Source organism: Phocoena phocoena, chromosome 19 (genome assembly GCF_963924675.1).
Source record: "Phocoena phocoena chromosome 19, mPhoPho1.1, whole genome shotgun sequence".
In the NCBI taxonomy this organism is placed as follows: Eukaryota; Metazoa; Chordata; class Mammalia; order Artiodactyla; family Phocoenidae; genus Phocoena; species Phocoena phocoena.
This window is the reverse complement of record NC_089237.1, coordinates 11,278,832-11,296,570: the sequence shown is the minus strand read 5'-3', so window position 1 is coordinate 11,296,570 and position 17,739 is coordinate 11,278,832. Positions and strand designations below refer to the sequence as shown.

Genomic DNA, 17,739 nt, shown 5'->3' with positions numbered 1-17,739 from the left:
GTTAACATTTCTCTAGATAACCTAGCATGTTAGCAACTGGGTTCACGGCCCTCTGAGGGAACTCAAGATGAAATGAGTCCTTCCTGGCTAATGTGAACTTGCTCTGACAACGTCCCTGCCACCAAGTCAGTGGGGTCTGCTCTCCAAACAAATACCCTTCAAAACCACACCCACCTCTGACAAACCCAACCTCCCTTCCCTGGCACAGGGATCTCAGACATGCCGAGAAGCAGCCCGGCACCTCTAGGTGATGAGAGGTGACTCAAGGTCACACACAGAACGACGCTGCCCTCCTGGTCCTAGAACAGTCTCTGCTCCCAGGGCAGGGCTCCAAGGCCACCCCAAAATGCGGCCAGCAGACATTGGGGTTCCCCCCCACGGCCCTTTTTGGCTGGGGGAGGGGGAGGGTTGACCGTTCTGGGCCAACTTTTGACAGGGGTGTGAGATCTTGGACGGAAATTGTGGTACTTCTACATCGAAACAGACAAGTAAAAGTTTCAACTGCAAAGAACTGCTCCATTCATTCGCTGACAAACATGGGGGCAGGGAGGGGAATACACTAAACAAACCTTTCCGTCTGTCTGTGGGTGGCTACTGCTCTTTTGAATCTCCTGATGTGTGTAAGTGTTGCTCCCAGGCAAGAAGGAGCCTATTATACAAGCTGCCAGAAGACGCAGCCTGTTAAATGCCTTTAAATGAAGCAAACACACAAGTATCTGGTGAAGAAACTATTTTGGAGAGAATTAAACAAACATTTAAAGCCTGCTCTCAGCAGCATGCACACCGGTGTGGCGGGGACTGAGTGCTTGCTGCTGTGGTCGGGTCAGGGTCATGGCTCAACCTGGGCGCCGGGGAAGCCCGGCCTGGAGGCGCTCGGTGCTGCCTGGGGGCGGGGGCCACGCACCTTCCGGACCACGGGGCTGCCGTCGTTGATGAGCTGGGCCAGCATCATGGCCACATTGTGGTCGATGGTGGTGGAGTGGTCCGTCCTCTCTGCGGAGTTGCCCACAAATGTGCCGAGGGCAAAGACTGCTGCGCAGCGCACCTGCAGGTGGGACAGGGGGCAGTCACCCAGCGGCCGGCTGTTTGGCTCTAGCCGGGGCCCCTGGAGCCGACCCGACGCAGCCCAGTCTCGTCCACGGTCCTCTTGGCCCAGCTCCACTCGTGTAGACGAGCAGGAGCAGGGAAACAAGAAGTGGCGGCCCCACCTGGGGGCCAGGTGACAGGCTGTGCAGGCATCAGAGACCACACCAGGCACCGGGGAACCCACAGAGGGGGACGCAGGGGTCTGGGGCCGGGGCCGGGCCTCTCTGGCTGTGTGGTCTCCAGGCATACCTTGACCTCAGTTAGCCTGAAGTGGCCGTGGGTGTGGACTCACCTCAGGGATGGGGTCGGAGAGAAGGCTGCAGAGCTTCTCGTGAGCGCTGTCCCTCACCCCGCACCACCGGGCCGAGTCAAAGTTCTGCCAGATCCGGCCCAGGCAGATGGCCACCCACTGGCGCAGCAAGGGGTGGGGATCGTTGAGCTGCTCCAGGCAGATGGCGATCAGGTTTCCCTGGAGGCAGGCTTCCTGCAAGAAGGCAGGCAACACACGGCATCACCCTGACCACTGAGGAGGGAGGGGTGCCGGGCTGGACCCCAGCTCCCAGCGTTTCTCAGGGAAATGTTGCTTAATCACATCGCAAGATGTCCTCAATTTTCCTCATTTTTTTTTTTCCTGGCTGTGCTGCACGGCATGTGGGATCTTAGCTCCCAGACCAGGGATCGAACCCGTGCTTCCTGCAGTGGAAGCACAGATTTTTAACCACTGGACCGCTGGGGAAGTCCCTCAATTTTCCTCATTTTAAATCCCACCAATATCAATTCACCCTGGCTAAACAAAGGGTCCGGACCCCACTTCTCCCATGGAGCCCCTTGGGTTGGTGTGATCCTGCAACACCCCCTCTTCTGAGGTCACTGTTTCATCAGACATTCAGAACAGTTTCGCTGGCCCCCAAATACTGGAGCTCGGGGCTGTGCCTCTGCAACCCACAGGGAGGCCCTGCAGGGGTGGGGACGTGACGTGACACTCACCTGCCCTGTGTTATAGCTGTTAACGATCACAGCCAGAATGAAGGCTGTCATGGTCCTGTGCTCAGCCTGGAAAACAGAAGTCACCTGCTAGTTTGCACTTTTTTCATGGTGGAAACTCATCACTCCCAAGCACTAGAGTTATCCTTCCAGAATCTTTATGATTATGCTTGGTGTGTAATTAAAGTAATGGGAGCCAGCTTTATTGTCTTTTGAGTCCACAAAAAGGAAGAGCACTTTTAAGAGGGTCTGACAGTTTGGGGTTGGCCTCTCAGAGGACAGATGGGTCCCTGACGTCTGATGCTGCAGGAGGGGCATGGGCCTCTCTGATTCTGCTCCATCAGAGGCCGCCCTGTCCTGCCCAAGTCTATGGAAGCAAATCACCCTGGTCATAAAACGACCGACCACAGTCCCTAACTTGGCTTCATTATCCCTTCCTCGTGGTCTTCTAGTGGACGGATCGATTCTCATTTTCTCCTCTCCTCTGTGCCTCAGTGTTATGTTAACTATTAGTGGTACCTAGTCATTCTTTAGAGAATGAATAAAGTTAGTCATTTCCTGTGTCTCCCTTGGATTCCCAATACTCCTCCTCACGTGTCAGCCCCTCACGTGAGTGACTGTTTTTACTTATTCTTACAGCCGATGCTGATTTAGGTATATGACAAGTTTGCAGATGTCTGCTTTCTGATGCTTCCTGCATCCTACTGTCCCCTGGGCTCCATCTCCTCCTGAAGTGCGGTCCTCCTGGCTGCCTGGGTGGGGTCAGCGCATGGGAAGCCATCGGTCCTGAGATGTGCTGGCTTCACCCTCTCCCTGACTGACACCGGGGGAGGCACAGGGTCCCGGGGTGACGGTTCCCCCTGCGCTGTGAGGGCCTCTCCTCAGTCTTCCACCTGTTACTCTGGTGACTGCTGTCCAGATCTTTGCAACAGTCTTCCTTTTTGTCCTGGTTACTTTCAAGATTTTTCCTCTTGCCTTTGACATTCTCTACTTTCATTACGATAAGTCTTTGTGGGGATTTGTTTTTATTTAACCTTCTCAAGACTAATTGTGCTTTATAAACCTGAAAACTCATTTCTTCCTCAAATCTGGAAAATTCTCCGCTAGACCAGTTGGATCATGTGTCCCTCCCCACCGCCTCACCTGCCCCCACCATCTCCCTCTGGCCTGTGTTGGATACAGCGAGCCCTCTCAGCCCCTCCATCACATCTCCGCTTTGCTTCATCTCACGTGATTTCTCTACGGATTCCTTTACCCGTTGTGTCGATTCTGCTGTTTAATTCGTCTATGGAGCTTTTAATGACAGTGACTGCCTTTCATTACAGGTTCTTTCCCAACCCCCCAAATCTGCCTATTTATTAAATGACTCTAGTTGGTCATTTTTTGAGGAGGAGTAAAAAGGACAGAATACATTGTTCTTTTATAATAGTCACAAAAGTACTTATGAGGAAACATAAGAGTTTATTTTTGGATGTAATTAAAACAACTTGTTTATTCAGTAATTTTAAACATACTTATTTGTATTGATTGTCAGTCTTTTTCAGAGAATCCTATTAGTTTCAATTCTTGGGGAGCCAACCCTCTTACATGCCAGCTCTGCTTATGTCCCTTGAACATGGGTTAGGAGCAGGCCAGCGCTCCTGTCATGAGTCTCAGTACCCTGGCTTCGTAGGTGTCCCTGCAGAAAGGTTCAGCCTTTGCCGCTTCCAGGCAGGCCCTGGAGATTTCATGTTCCTCTCTTAGCTGGTGGCTCCCCCCGCAACGGGGGGTTTCTGTTTCTCACGGGGGCCTTTCCTGACTTTCCATCCAGACGTGGACAGACAGGACCAGCTCTTCTTGTCCTTGTCTGGTGAGTGGGCAGCTCGCCCCACAGGCCCGTGTCCTCCATGCAGACTCGGGGCTGCACGCGCGTGGAACGCCAGGGTCACTGTGAGGTCTGCCTGTGAGTCCCACCGTGCCCCTCCTCTGACATCGGTTTTTGGCATTTGGGGATTTCCTTTCCTTTCTTTCACATCTATGTCCTCAAATCTTCAATGTGTTTGTAGTTGAAGTGGGGCCCACTTGTGCTGGCTTCGCTCACCACTTTACTGCATTTTATCAGCTTAGATGTCCTATTTGTTTGATTTGTATCTTACCCTGAAGAACAGGGAAGTGATTATTTCCAACATTTGTATAAAGTCTAAACTTTAACTGCCTATGATAATGTTTAAAAACCACACTTTAGTTAAAACACACAAGTTCTACTTACCTTTCATAACAATCCTGTTTTTGACGTTTTCTGTATTTTGAAAAATGTGTTTGTTTTTTTATTATTGCCATTTAGTTCAGAAAACCAACTAGAGGGTGAATTTACACACAAAAGTTCCTTTACACAACCAAAGCCACCCAAGACCGTGTAAACAAGCTGTTAGACTTAATTAAACATTCTGATAAAAATAAGTTATATTAAGTAATTATTTAGGGTGTCTATTTTGTTCTTTTTACTATGCTAGGAGCTAGAGGTAGGGAACATAGAAATTAATTAAAAAAACACTTATAGGAAGTTATTCTATATGCTATTTATGGATTACTAATTTTTAAACAACTTAATACAATAAAATATATTTAAAATTTAAACTTTCAATCTCTTCTTTCCACCTTCCCACCCCCCTCCCCGGCTTTCCTTCCTGATTGAGAAGGTGCAACAGCCTCCTGTCATGTCCAGAACCTGCACTGGGCAAAGGAACTGCCATATTATGGATGTACAAGTACTCATTGATCTAACTTGGCTGACAGGGTGTGAGGCAGAGTGGATTCTACTTCACTACAAAGATGTGCTCGGAAAATGGACTCACTGTAAACAGAAACACAGCCTGTGTGTCAAGTTTCACTGTAACTCTTCACTCAGGGAAGCAGCTACTGAAATAATATGACGGGAAGCAAAGGGCACTGTCTGAGTGAGGCAGAGCCGGGGTGAAAGCGGACCCCCTCCCGCCACCCTGCCGGCCCCTCTGCGTGGAGCAACCTTCCCCAGAGTCCCCGGGAGACGTGTCACCAGAGCTGGTCCTTACTGGCATGTACGGATCTGCCAAGACCGAGAGGAAGTACTTGTGGCCGTTGTCCTTCACCAGGTCAGCTTGGCACGACTGGGGAGAGAGAGACACAGGAGAAACAGTGAGTGCAATTCCGGGAAGGGACTTCTTTTTCTTCTTGGGATGTGTGAACAAACGAATGTGCAATGAATATTTTATGCCTTAATCATTTTCTCCTCTCAAGTCCAATTTTCATCTGAAAAAATAATTCCGATGGCTGTGTGGAGACACATTTTTCCTTGGCTGTGGGAAAAGGGCTGGCATCTCACACACTCTCAGAAGTGCAGCAGCTCCAAGGCGTTCTCGAGACCACCTTCTGGGTACCTGCTGAATGGGGGCGCCCTGGCTGCTGGATGGCTCCTTTGGAGACCGTCTGCATCCTGCAGCCTCTGCACACGTCCTCCCTCCCGCGTCAGCCCGGGGCCCACATGCCTCTCCTTGCGCCTTTCAAGCTGGGATGTGCCCTGGATCAATACCCAGAAAAACTGCTTTGTGATTTAGGGTAACGTGTCCACAGGGAGACATTGAATTCCATCAGCTCCCAGCATGCTCCACTCTAGGGGAAAAAGGCCATTCAAGAAGAGAGAACCAGAATTTTAAGATCTGAGTTTCTGAGAATAAAAGGAAGAAGTTATGCACTGCAATACATCTCTACCTCTGCAGGGCACCGCTGGCTCAGGGGCACGCCCTGTGTGAAGCCCTCTCAGGGGCAGGGCGATTTTGCAGACGGAACCTGCTGTTTACTGCAGCCCGGAGCCCTGACCCCCTCTCTCCCACGCTGGCCCACTTCTCAGGGTGCTTTGATAATGAGGTGTTTCTTCCTCACATCAATAAACTAATAAGGTGGCGACTGGACTCAGCTGTTTAAGTGGTAACTGAGCGAGATGGAGGGGGTGGTCAGGAAGCAGGGACACCGGGGGCTCAGGTTAGCAGGATAATAATCCCCAGGAGCCAGGGAAGCCAATAAAGCATGCGGCTTTCAAGTCGCTCCCATAAGGGATGCCTCACTTTGAATGAAGGTTTTGACAAATGGACTAAAAGGCATCAGCTTGATGCCCTCTGCAGAGACTCGTCCAGAAGGAGCTGGGAGGGAGCACTCATTTGGTGCCTGTAGTGCAGTGCCCGTGTCCAGGGATAAGGCTTAGGCGCCTGCATCTGAGAATGAAGCCAATGTCCTTTGATTTGAAACCAGAGATTCCACAAGTCAAATCCAGGCCCACACATTTACAGCTAAGCTCATAGCACATGTCTCATCACAGAGTAAACGACGTGTCACTAAGTCATATCCTGCTAATTCGGAAGCTGAGGCACCTGTGGGAGTATGTGAAGCTATAACTTTAATACGTCTTCAGTATCGGAAACGGCAATTATCTTGTCCGTGTTGAAAGACCTCTGTCTAGACGAGGCTGCCATGCAGGTGGGAACCACAATAATGCTCTCTGGTCCTGTCCATCCTCACTCTCAGGTCCCAGCGGGTGTCCTTTATGAACTGGTTTAGAAGAATCACCCCATCAGCCATCCCAGCCCTGTCCGCGGCCGGGGAGCCAGGGACTTGCAGGGCTCTTGACTTCTGAGGATGCTGGGACACAGGCCACCAGGCACCTGTTTGCCCTCTTGACTTGGCCAAGTGCCTCCTTATAAGGAAAACAGTCCTTGAAACTACAAAGGCCCAGAAATGCAGGCCACAGATGCAGTGCACGCACAGGCCAGTGGAAAGCTCCCAGAGAGATGCAGGGCTCTGGCAGCCCAGACTCCTCCACACAGTCACTTTCGAAGGGTCCCCTCTTGTGTCTGCTTTCCCCCAGATCAAGCTACAGATTTGACATATTAAGGCCGGGGTAGAAAGAGGGTGGAGGCGAGGAAGAGCACGACTATGAAATGGTGTTTCCTAAGCAAGCCCCTCCCCCACTACACACCCAACAGCTCTGATGCTTCTGTCTCAGGGATTTCATGGAATTATATTTTTAACATGGGGGAAAGGGAGGGAGGCAAGGAAGAGAAGAAAAGCAGAAGGGGAAGCAAGCACATAGTTCCTTGTGGCAGCAGCTGAAGATGCAGTTTGCAAGCAGATCCCTCTCAGGAGGGGGCAGAGACCAGGACAAGTCCGACCAGAGACCCTGGCTTCTGCAAGGGTAAGTTCACCGGGGGAGGGCAGGTGCTCCCCCTCGGAATATTCTGGCAAAGGATGCCGTGGGGGAGATCCCACCTTCATTCTCCTTAATGCAGACTATAAAGTCTGTTTCCTGGGGAGCGGGAAGACACAAACTGAGCACAGACCAACGGACCACCAGGCATGACGCATCAAATGAGGCGCAATCGGCAGGACAGTCCTGAGCAGTGTCGCCAGTGGACGCAGCCACTCATGTTCTGATGTGAATATGGAGAAAATCACACAGAGGGAGGGTCCTGTTTCCTGTCCTCGGGTCGCAGAGTTCACTCCTCGGGATGAGGAAAGGATGCCGGAGAGGTAAGCCGGGTTCACACAAGAGACAGCGACACCGGAGTGCACCTTGACCCACTGCTACCAGAACATTAGAATTGTCTGGAGACAGATGTAGGACTACGTTGGACTGTTTATACATCCAGAGTTTTAACAACGGCACGTGGCCATAAAACTAGTAGCGCCTGAGAAAATAATCCCAGGGCAGGGATTCTGCTCACTGCTCACAAGAGCTCACTGTCCTTCACAAACCCAAAAGCACAGTCACAGGCAGTTAAAGACGCACGTCCCTCTGCACGCTTCAAAGCCTCGGCACAACGGCCTTCCCACTTGCCAAGTGTAGCAAGATAGTTAAATACGTACAGGTTTTCATTTTCCAACAAATGGTTTATTACTTTAAATATTCTCGTCAGATGCTCTTGTGTTGAAGGTAAACTTCAGAATGAATAGACACCGTGAATGCTGAAATAACTGGTATCAGTGGGAAAATCACTGGGATACATGAATGCTTTTATGCCTTCCATCTACTTTTCTGTATGTGTTCTAAAATTTGTAAATGCAGGGACTTCCCTGGTGACCCAGAGGTTAGGACTTGGTGCTTTCACTGTCGTGGGCCCGGGTTCAATCCCTGGTCGGGCAACTAAGATACCACAAGCTGCTTGGTGCAGCCAAAACAGAACAAAATGTGTAAATGTATTTCAAGGCTCAAAATCAAAATGCTACAGAAAGGTATAGATTGAGAAGCTTTCGTCCATCCCCTGTCCCTGTAAGGGGTGGCGGAGTCAGTATGATCATATCTTAATGTAGAAAATGTGACATCTGGGTACAAAATGAAAATAAATATTAAATTAGATGGGGGTTTTAAAAAAATCTCTTCCACCACTATATGTAATCTCTTTACTAGTTTCTTATTTATTCTCCACACATCCAAACTGTGGTTGCCCTTCTATAAAACTTCTGAGACCTGGTCGTGTGGGCTACGGTCTCTGGCTGAGTAGCCCCTGCCCACCTCTCCCAACCCCAAATGGAATCAGCACTGCAGAGCTAGTGAGTCAGCACAGCCTGACAATTAATCACGCGGCCCTTCAGCCTCCGGATTGCCCTCGGTGACGGACTGATGCACCGGGAAGTCCCCTGCAGCCTGAGTCACTGCACCCATTCATCCTGCGAAAGTGTGATCTGTCACCTCCCTGGCAGCACCCAGTCCAATCTGCCTGTGTGGGGCCGAGTGGCCTGCGTGGGGAGGGCAGGTGAAAGCCTCCTGCATCCTCCTTCAGCTTTTCACTTCACTCTTGGCAAGTACAGGCATTTGAACAACTGCCTCCCTCCATCCCTCCTGCCAGCCAGCCAGACAGACACATACATACCCAGCCGCAACCTGGCCTGTCATCATCATCAATGTGCACGTCTAGCAGGGCCTGGCCTCCTCCCAGGTGGGTGGTCCTGGAGGCTAAACCAGTGTTGGGACAGGCAGACCTGTCTGGATGTGGCAGGGGTGAGGTCTCTGCTTTGCTGGCCCACAGTTCTCCAGGGGCCCCAGGAGGGTGGATCTGAACCTCTCTCCAGAGTAAAACCCACTCCCAGCACTTCTGAAAAGCAGCCACCTCATTTAACCAGAATGATGGCTAAGAAGAGGCCATTCTGCACAACAGTTCTATTTTACCAAAAAATAAAAACAACACCCGGAATCACTCACACAGCACAGCCTTGCTGACTACAGCTTCTGGGTAAACGTGGGTCTCTGCAAACTGTGTTCTCCAACGCTGTTTTGATTTTGTTTTGTGTTCTATAATCTACAGTTTAGAAATTAAATGGACCATCAATGCAATTAAATTATTTACATTAAAATGAGGAAGTGGGAAGTGCCCACAGCAAGCCAGACTTTGGGTGGGAGTTTCACAGGAAGCCAGGCCTGGCTGCCACTCAACACCGTGTGACTGACAAGACAGTTCGTGGTGATAGCAAATCAGTCCCTTTGTCCATTTGTAGGTAGTTGCAAGATGGGACAGCAGGACAGTTGGCTCAACAGGGGGCAAACTGAAAGAAGGAATATTAGAAAGTCCCAGAAATGCAAAACAAAACAATTCCAATACTAAGCCTTATAAAATCAGACTCAATGAATAATAAATAAAAGAAATTAAAAGAATGAGATTCATGGGACTTCTCTGGTGGCGCAGTGGTTAAGAATCTGCGTGCCAATGCTAGGGATGCGGGTTCCAGCCCTGGTCTGGGAAGATCCCACATGCCGTGGAGCAACTAAACCCGTGTGCCACAACTATTGAGCCTGCGCCCTAGAGCCTGCGAGCCACAACTACTGAGCTCATGTGCCACAACTACTGAAGCCCGTGCGCCTAGAGCCCGTGCTCCGCAACGAGAGAAGCCACCACAATGAGAAGCCTGAACACCACAAGGAAGAGTAGCCCCTGCTTGCTGAAAAGAGAGAAAGCACGCACAGCAACAAAGACCCAATGCAGCCAAAAATAAATAAAAACAAATAAATAAATAAATTTATTAAAAAAATGAGATTCAGTTTTTAAACAGATCATGAAGGTGAATAAAGGAACAGTGGTCAAAAACAGACATAAAGCAGGTCATGCAAAAAAAAAAAAAAAAAAAAATCTCAGCGCATCACAGTGATGGCACCCCAAAGAGAACAGGATGGAGAGGGGAGAAAGAGGAACTTCCCAGCAGTGTCACCTGACAGACACACCTCAGCCAGGTGACCAAGGGATACCTCAACCAGGTGACCAAGAGCCCAGCCACAGTGAGGAGTCATGTTGAGAGCATGGACCCTGATGGGATGTGATGAGAAGGGCACTTTCCCTCTGTGGTCTCCCTCCCCCAAACCCACAAGCCCAGACTAACAACGAGAAAAACATCAGACAAACCAGCAGAGGGACAGTCTGCACATCCCTGCCCAGGCCTCCTCTAAACTGTCAGGGTCATTCAAATCAGGAAAGTCTGAGAGACCGTCCGGTCAAGAGCAGGCGGAGGAGATGTGATGACTGCCATGTGGGGTCCGAGAGAGGTCCTGGAGCAACAGGAGGGCATGAGGTTAAAACTGAGGAAAGCTGAATTGTGTAGACTTTAGTTAATGACAATGTATCAACGTCGACTCCTTAGTTTTAAAAAATGTACCATGTTTTGCTGTTGTTGTTGTTGTTTTTGTTTTTGCGGTACACGGGCCTCTCACTGTTGTGGCCTCTCCCGTTGCGGAGCACAGGCTCCGGACACGCAGGCTCAGCGGCTATGACTCACGGCCCAGCCACTCCGCGGCATGTGGGATCTTCCCGGACCGGGGCAAGAACCCGTGTCCCCTGCATCGGCAGGCGGACTCTCAACCACTGCGCCACCAGGGAAGCCCTGTTGTTTTTAATGGAACAGCTTCTTTTATTTCTTTTTCACACTGAATCCCAAGTCCTCGGGCTTATCTAAAAATACAGAATTTCAGTGAAAAGTAGACTTTTGGTCCTCCTATTTTAAACTGTTAGTCATTAGAAAGGAAGTTACAGTGGAATAATCAAAGGTGAATAATCAAAAAATGGGAATTTCATCGATGAATGGACTGCATATGCTCCGCTGTGGTATGGTATATAGAAGGGCTCTGAGTTTTGAATGAAGATGGGAATTCTTACCCAGATCTGATCACCAGTCAGCAGAGTGAACTTGGGAGAGTTGCTCATCCTTCTCTGATCCATGCTTTCCATCTTCTCCTGGAAATTCCAAGGCTTCTTTACAAATAAGGGACATTTTTGTTGTCCCAGAGAATCCATGGTAGGGGATCATAGATGATCCCTTCCTTCCTTCCTGCTAGTGTTGGAGGGTCCCCTGGGAGGCAGGGGGCAGCTATGGCTCACTATGGAGACAGGGATACTGGCAGTGGCGGCTCTGGCAACTGCTCATTGGCATGGGCCCTATAGGAGGCCACCACTTTCTTACCAAGCTGTACCATGTTAATGTAAGGTATTGACAACAGGGGAAACTGGGTGTGGGACATACGGGAACTCTATTTACTATCGTCTTACGTTTTCTGTAAATATAAAATTATGATTAAAAAAATATCTTATTAAAATGAAAACTGCTAAGAACAAGGCATTCAGGACACAAACTCCCAGCACAGGAGGTATGTTTGCCCCAGGTTGTCATAGGACCAGCCCCATGGGCTGCCCTGCCTTCCGTGATTGGACCATTAAGAAAGCAGGTTCCAGGGGCTTCCCTGGTGGCGCAGTGGTTAAGAATCCGCTTGCCAATGCAGGGTACATGGGTTCCAGCCCTAGTCTGGGAAGATCCCATGTGCCGTGGAGCAACTAAGCCCGTGCGCTGCAACTATTGAGCCTGTGCTCTAGAGCCCGCGAGCCACAACTACTAAGCCGACGTGCCACAACTACTGAAGCTCACGCGCCTAAAGCCCGTGCTCTGCAACAAGAGAAGCCACCGCGATGAGAAGCCTGCGCACCACAACGAAAGTAACCCCCGCTCACCGCAACTAGAGAAAGCCCACGTGCAGCAACCAAGACCCAACACAGCCCAAAATAAATAAATAAACTAATTAATTAAAAAAAAAAGAAAGCAGGTTCTGGATGGCAGATCCTCTGGCCCACCTGATCACACTCCAATTTGGGTGATGTGAATCATATTTGGATGGGAGAGGAAGTTAACCCTGCTCACTCTTTCAACTGTGAGCTGGCAGCGGGGTGGGGGGGAAAGGGGGGATACAGGTGCAGGAAGACAGGCTGTGAACGTCAGAGTCAGTGAGCTGGGATAAAATCACTATGCAGAGAAAACAGCAGAAGTTTTGAGACTGAGAAGGAGAACTAGCAACAGATGTGGGGAGGACGGGGTGGGGGGAGCTACAGAAATTAAACTCCACTAATCTCTGATCTGCTTTTCACTCACACAACGTGTTCCTTCTTGGGACTGGGATAGCTGGCACACACAGTGAAGCTCTTTGTGTCCCCAAATCTGGATGTACTTCCTCTATACCGACACACAATGTTTTTCCAAATTCAGTGACACTGTGCCCTTGGAATCCCCTGGTGGCACTATAAATAAAACTTTATCAGCTGTAACTACGGAAGGTCTGCCTGAATTACATATTAGCTGTGTCTATGAAAAAACCTCTATTAACTGGAACCTAGCTTATAGAAATCTTTAACTGTCTCCCCTGTCTTTTTTTTATAAATATATTTATTTATTTTATTTTTGTCTGCGTTGGGTCTTCGTTGCTGCTTGCGGGCTTTCTCTGGTTGCGGCGAGGGGGAGCTACTCTTCATTGCAGTGCGTGGGCTTCTCACTGTGGTGGCTTCTCTCGTTGTGGAGCACGGGCTCTAGGGCTCGGGCTTCAGTAGTTGTGGCATGCAGGCTCAGTAGTTGTGGCTCGTGGGCTCTAGAGCGCAGGCTCAGTAGTTGTGGTGCAAGGGCTTAGCTGCTCTGCAGCACGTGGGATCTTCCTGGACCAGGGCTTGAACCCGTGTCCCCTGCATTGGCAGGTGGATTCTTAACAACTGAGCCACCAGGGAAGTCCCTCCCCCTCTCTTAATCTTGTTAATTAGCAGAGAAACAAATGATAACAAACAACTTAAGGTATTTATTAAAAGACAACCACCGCCATCCTCCCAGAGTAGGGTAGATTTTGCCACATTCTCTGGACTCTCTCATCTACGTGTAATGTTGTTTTTGATAGCTGATTCCATCACACAACCTGAAGGACAGTTAATAAAAAATATTCTTCTGCATTTGCTTCTCCCTTTCCTTTCCCCTGTATTTTTCTGCACTTTTTGAAAGCTGCAGATAGCATGACATTTTGCCTGGAAATTTTCTTAAGAAAAAGGACATTATCTTATATAACCACAAAACCATGATCACACTCAAGAAATTTAACATTGATACAATATTATAATCTGATATTCAGTCCTTATTCAAATTTCTCCCAATTGTTCAAATAATGTCCTTTATAGCCTTTGGTTTTTGATCCAGGATCCAGTCAGAACCTGCCCTTAGTTGTCACGCAACATTAGTCTTAATCTGGAACAATTTTCCCCACATTTTTTGGTCTTTCTCGAATTGAAAATCTAGATAGGACAATTACAGTTTTTTTGTGGACTATTCTACAATTTGAATTTTTTAACAGCTCTATTCAGGTATAAGTGATATACAAAAACCTGCACATATCTAAACTATATGATTTGACAATATTGGATGTATGTTTACACCTGTGAAGCCATGCCTACAATCAAGGTAATTAAGCTATTTCCTGAAAAGTTTCCTTATGCCTTTTGGAATCCTTCCTCCTATTCCACTAATCTGCTTTCTGTGGCTATAGTTTGCATTTTCTAGAATTTTGTTTAAATGGAATAATACAACACGTATCCTTTTACACAGCGTAATTATTTGGGGATTAGTTTACCCTTTCTTACTGCTGAGTAGTATTCCATTGTATGGGTAAATCACCATTTGCTTATTCATCCACCTGTTGATGGACATTCAGGCTATGTCCAGTTTTTGGCTGTTACAAATAAATCTGCTATAAACATTCATGTAGAAGTTTTTGTCTGGACATATGCTTTCATTTCTCTTGGGTGACTATCTATGAGTAAGATGACTGGATTCGATGGTTGGGTATGTATGTTAATCTTTATAAAAAACTGTGAAGAAACCTCCCAGGGTGGTTGTGCCATTTGCATTCCGAACATAATTTATGAGAGTTTCAGTTCCTCCAAATCCCAGCCCACACTTGATACTATCAGTCTTTCATTTCAGACATTCTGATAGGTACGTGGTGGTATCTGACTGCGGTTTTAACTTTGTATTTCTCTGGTGATGAATGATGTTCAGCACCTTTTCATGTGCTTATCTGCCATCATACTTCTTTAATGAAGTGTATGTTCAAAGCTTTTGCCCATTATTTTGGTTTGCGTGTTTCTTTTCATATAGAATTTTGAGAGTGCTTTACATATTCTAATTTCAAGTTTTTAATCAAATTAATGATTCACAAATATTTTCCCATTTTGAATTAATTTTTGTCATGGCGTAGATTGCGGTTCACTTTTGCAGATGGATGTCCAATGGCCCCAGCACCACATGTTGAAAAGACTATCTCTATCTCCACTGAGTTGAACTGTCTTTGTAACTTCAAAAATTAGTCGTCCGTATATGTGTGAGTCTATTTCTTGACTTTCTATTCTGTTCCATTGATATTTTGCACATTTTGATGGCACTTCTACAGTCTTAATTGCTGTAGATCTATGATAAGTCTTGAAATCAGGTAGTAGTTGTCCTTTAAATTTTTTTTTTAAGTTGTTTTGGCTATTCTAGGTCCTTTGCTTTTCCATATGGATTTTAAGATCAGAACCCATGATAATTGAATATCTCTCCATTTATTAGATTTTCTCTAATTTCTCTTACCAATAGTTTGTAGTTTTCAGTGTATGTCTTGCATATCTTTGCCAGCATTTATCCCTAAGTATTTCATATTTTTGATACCATTGTAAATGTTCTTAACAGTTTGTATAAATTGGTTAATAGTGTATATAAATAAGACTCATTTTGGGGTATTGATCTTATAATTTGCAATGTTACTAAGGTCACTTATTAGTTCTAGTATTTGTTTGTTTGTTTGTTTGTAGATTCAGTCAGATTTTCTACACAGAGAATTGTGCTGTTTGAAAATAAAGACAGTTATACATCTTTCTCTCCAAACTGGATGTTTTTTTTCTTGCCTCATTGAACTACCTAGAACTTCCAGCAAAACTTGGAAAAGAAGTGATGAGGGCAGATGCCCTGGTTTTGCTCCTGATCTTAGTGTTCAGACTTTTACCACTAGGTGTGATGTTGGCTGTAGCATTTTTTGTAGATGCTATTCTTCATGCTGATGAAGTTCCCTTATTGGTTTTCTGAGAGGTGTTTTTTTAAAATCAGGAATAGATTTTAGTTTTTGTCAAATGCCTTCTTTCTATTGAGATAATAATATGGGTTTTCTTCTGCTAATATGATAAATTACATTGGTTTTTCAATCTTCAAAAACTTTACATTCCTGAAATAAGTCCTTCAAGGTCATGATGTACTATCCTTTTTATATATTGTTGAATTTGATTTGCTAAATTTTGGTTTACAATTTTTGCATCTATCTTCACCAAGGACACTGGTCTGTAGTTTTCTTGTCTGGTTTTTGGTATCAGGGCAAAGCAAGTATCATAGGATGATATGGGAAGATGCTTGTTTGCCATCTGTATATTTCTTCATTAACTTTTGGGCAGAATTCACCAGTGAAGACATCTGGACCTGGAGCTTTCTTTGCAGGAAAGTTTTCAACCACAAATACAATTTTAAAATCGATACAGTGCTATTCAGATTATATATCTTCTTAAGTGAGCAGCTTGTGTCATTCAAAGAATTAATTTCATCAAAGTTATCAAAAGCTTGGGCATCAAGTTGTCTATAAATTCCCTCACTATCCCTTCAGTGTCTCCAGAACCTTCAGTGATGCCACTTCTCTCATTCCTGATTTGGGGTTTTGTGTCTTCTGTTTCCTTATCAGTCTGAGCAGTTATTGATCTGCTCAAAGAACCAGCCTTTGGTTGAGTGGATTTTCTCTACTGCTTTTCTGTTCTCTTTTGCATTGATCTCCACTGTGATCTTTATTATTTCCTTTCTCCTACCTACTTTGGGTTTAATCTGCTTTTCTTTTACTAACATCTTCAGGTTGAAGCTGAAGTCAGTGATTTGAAACCTTTCTTCTTCTTCTTCTTCTTTTTTAATAGGGGAATTAACATTTATTTATTTATTTATTTATTTGGTTGCACTGGGTCTTAGTTGCGGCAGGCAGGCTCCTTAGTTGTGGCACATGGGCTCCTTAGTTGCAGCATGCTTGCGGGAACTAGTTCCCTGACCAGGGATCGAACCCAGGCCCCCTGCATTGGGAGTGTGGAGTCTTAACCACTATGCCACCAGGGAAGTCCCTGAAACCTTTCTTTATTACCTTTACAGGACTATAAGTAATTATAATCTTCCATATTTATCATTTAAAAAAATTATGTTCACGAGAAGTTCTTCCCTTGAAAGATTCTGGAATAATTTTTATGACACAGAATTGTGTATTATTCCCTGTGTCTGCCTAAAAGAGTATGTGAAAAATATCAGAAGAAAGATTAGATCTGTCTAAAGTCATATCTGCACAGGACCAAGAAAGGTAGATATTTGATCTTTATGTAATTAATATGATTAGTGAAGATAACCCATATTTTTCCTGGCTATGTATCACTTTGTACCTTGTGTTTTTGCCTAAATGTTGTCTTTCTTCTTTTCTATTGTATGCATTTAGTTCTAGAAGTTTCCCTCTCAGCACTGCTCAGCTGTGTCCCACAGGTTTTGATATATTGTATATTCATTTTTATTCAGTTTAAGGTACTTTTTACTTCCCTTGAGACCTTTTTGAAAAAAATTATTTTAAAAAGTTTTATTTCATTATTTTACATAATAATATAAATGTTTATATGATTATAAATATTTATAATTATATACAAATTATACTAAAGTATATAAATATCAATTACATTATAAAATATACATAAATATTCTCCCAGATTTACTGAGGTATAATTAACAAAAATGTATATATTTAAGGTGTAAAATGTCATGGTTAAAGTATGTATTGTGAAATGATTATCACAATAAAGTTAATACATCCATCACCTCACATAGTTACCTTCTTTTTTCTTAGAGTGAGAAGAGCACTTAAAATCTACTCTCTTACCAACTTTCAAGTATACAATACAGTATTGTTAACTAGTCACCATGCTGTACATTAGATCCCCAGAACTTATTTATCTTATAGCTGGAAGTTTGTCCTCTTTGACCAATATCTTCTCATTTCCCCCACTCCCCAGCCCCTGACAAAAACCATTCTACTCTGTTTCTACGAGTTGACTTTTTTAAGATTCCACAAATGAATGAGATCATGCATTTGTCTTTCTCTTGTCTGGCTTATTTCACTTAGCACAATGTCCTCCAGGTTCAACCATGCTGTCATGAATGGCAGGATCTCCCCCTCCTTTTTATGGCTAAATAATATTCCACTGTGTGTGTGTTTGTGTGTGACATTTTCTTTATTCATTCATCTGATGATGGACACTTAGGTTGTTTCCACATCTTGGCTATTGT

At 45.8% G+C, this 17,739-nt stretch overlaps 1 protein-coding gene across 2 annotated transcripts in view; it reads right to left on the bottom strand.

The window, feature by feature from the left end:
• The window catches only part of RPTOR (regulatory associated protein of MTOR complex 1), a 343,232-nt gene that overhangs the window by 48,370 nt on the left and 277,123 nt on the right, over positions 1-17,739 (bottom strand). The window contains exons 14-17 of one of the 2 annotated variants that reach the window (XM_065898159.1): positions 5,121-5,195; positions 2,074-2,139; positions 1,379-1,570; positions 905-1,045 (exon numbers count right to left, since the gene is read on the bottom strand). The exons of the other annotated variant lie outside the window; for it this stretch is intronic. Coding sequence (XP_065754231.1) covers positions 905-1,045; positions 1,379-1,570; positions 2,074-2,139; positions 5,121-5,195 — 474 coding nt within the window. The remainder of the gene's footprint in view (positions 1-904; positions 1,046-1,378; positions 1,571-2,073; positions 2,140-5,120; positions 5,196-17,739) is intronic. 2 annotated transcript variants of the gene reach the window in all.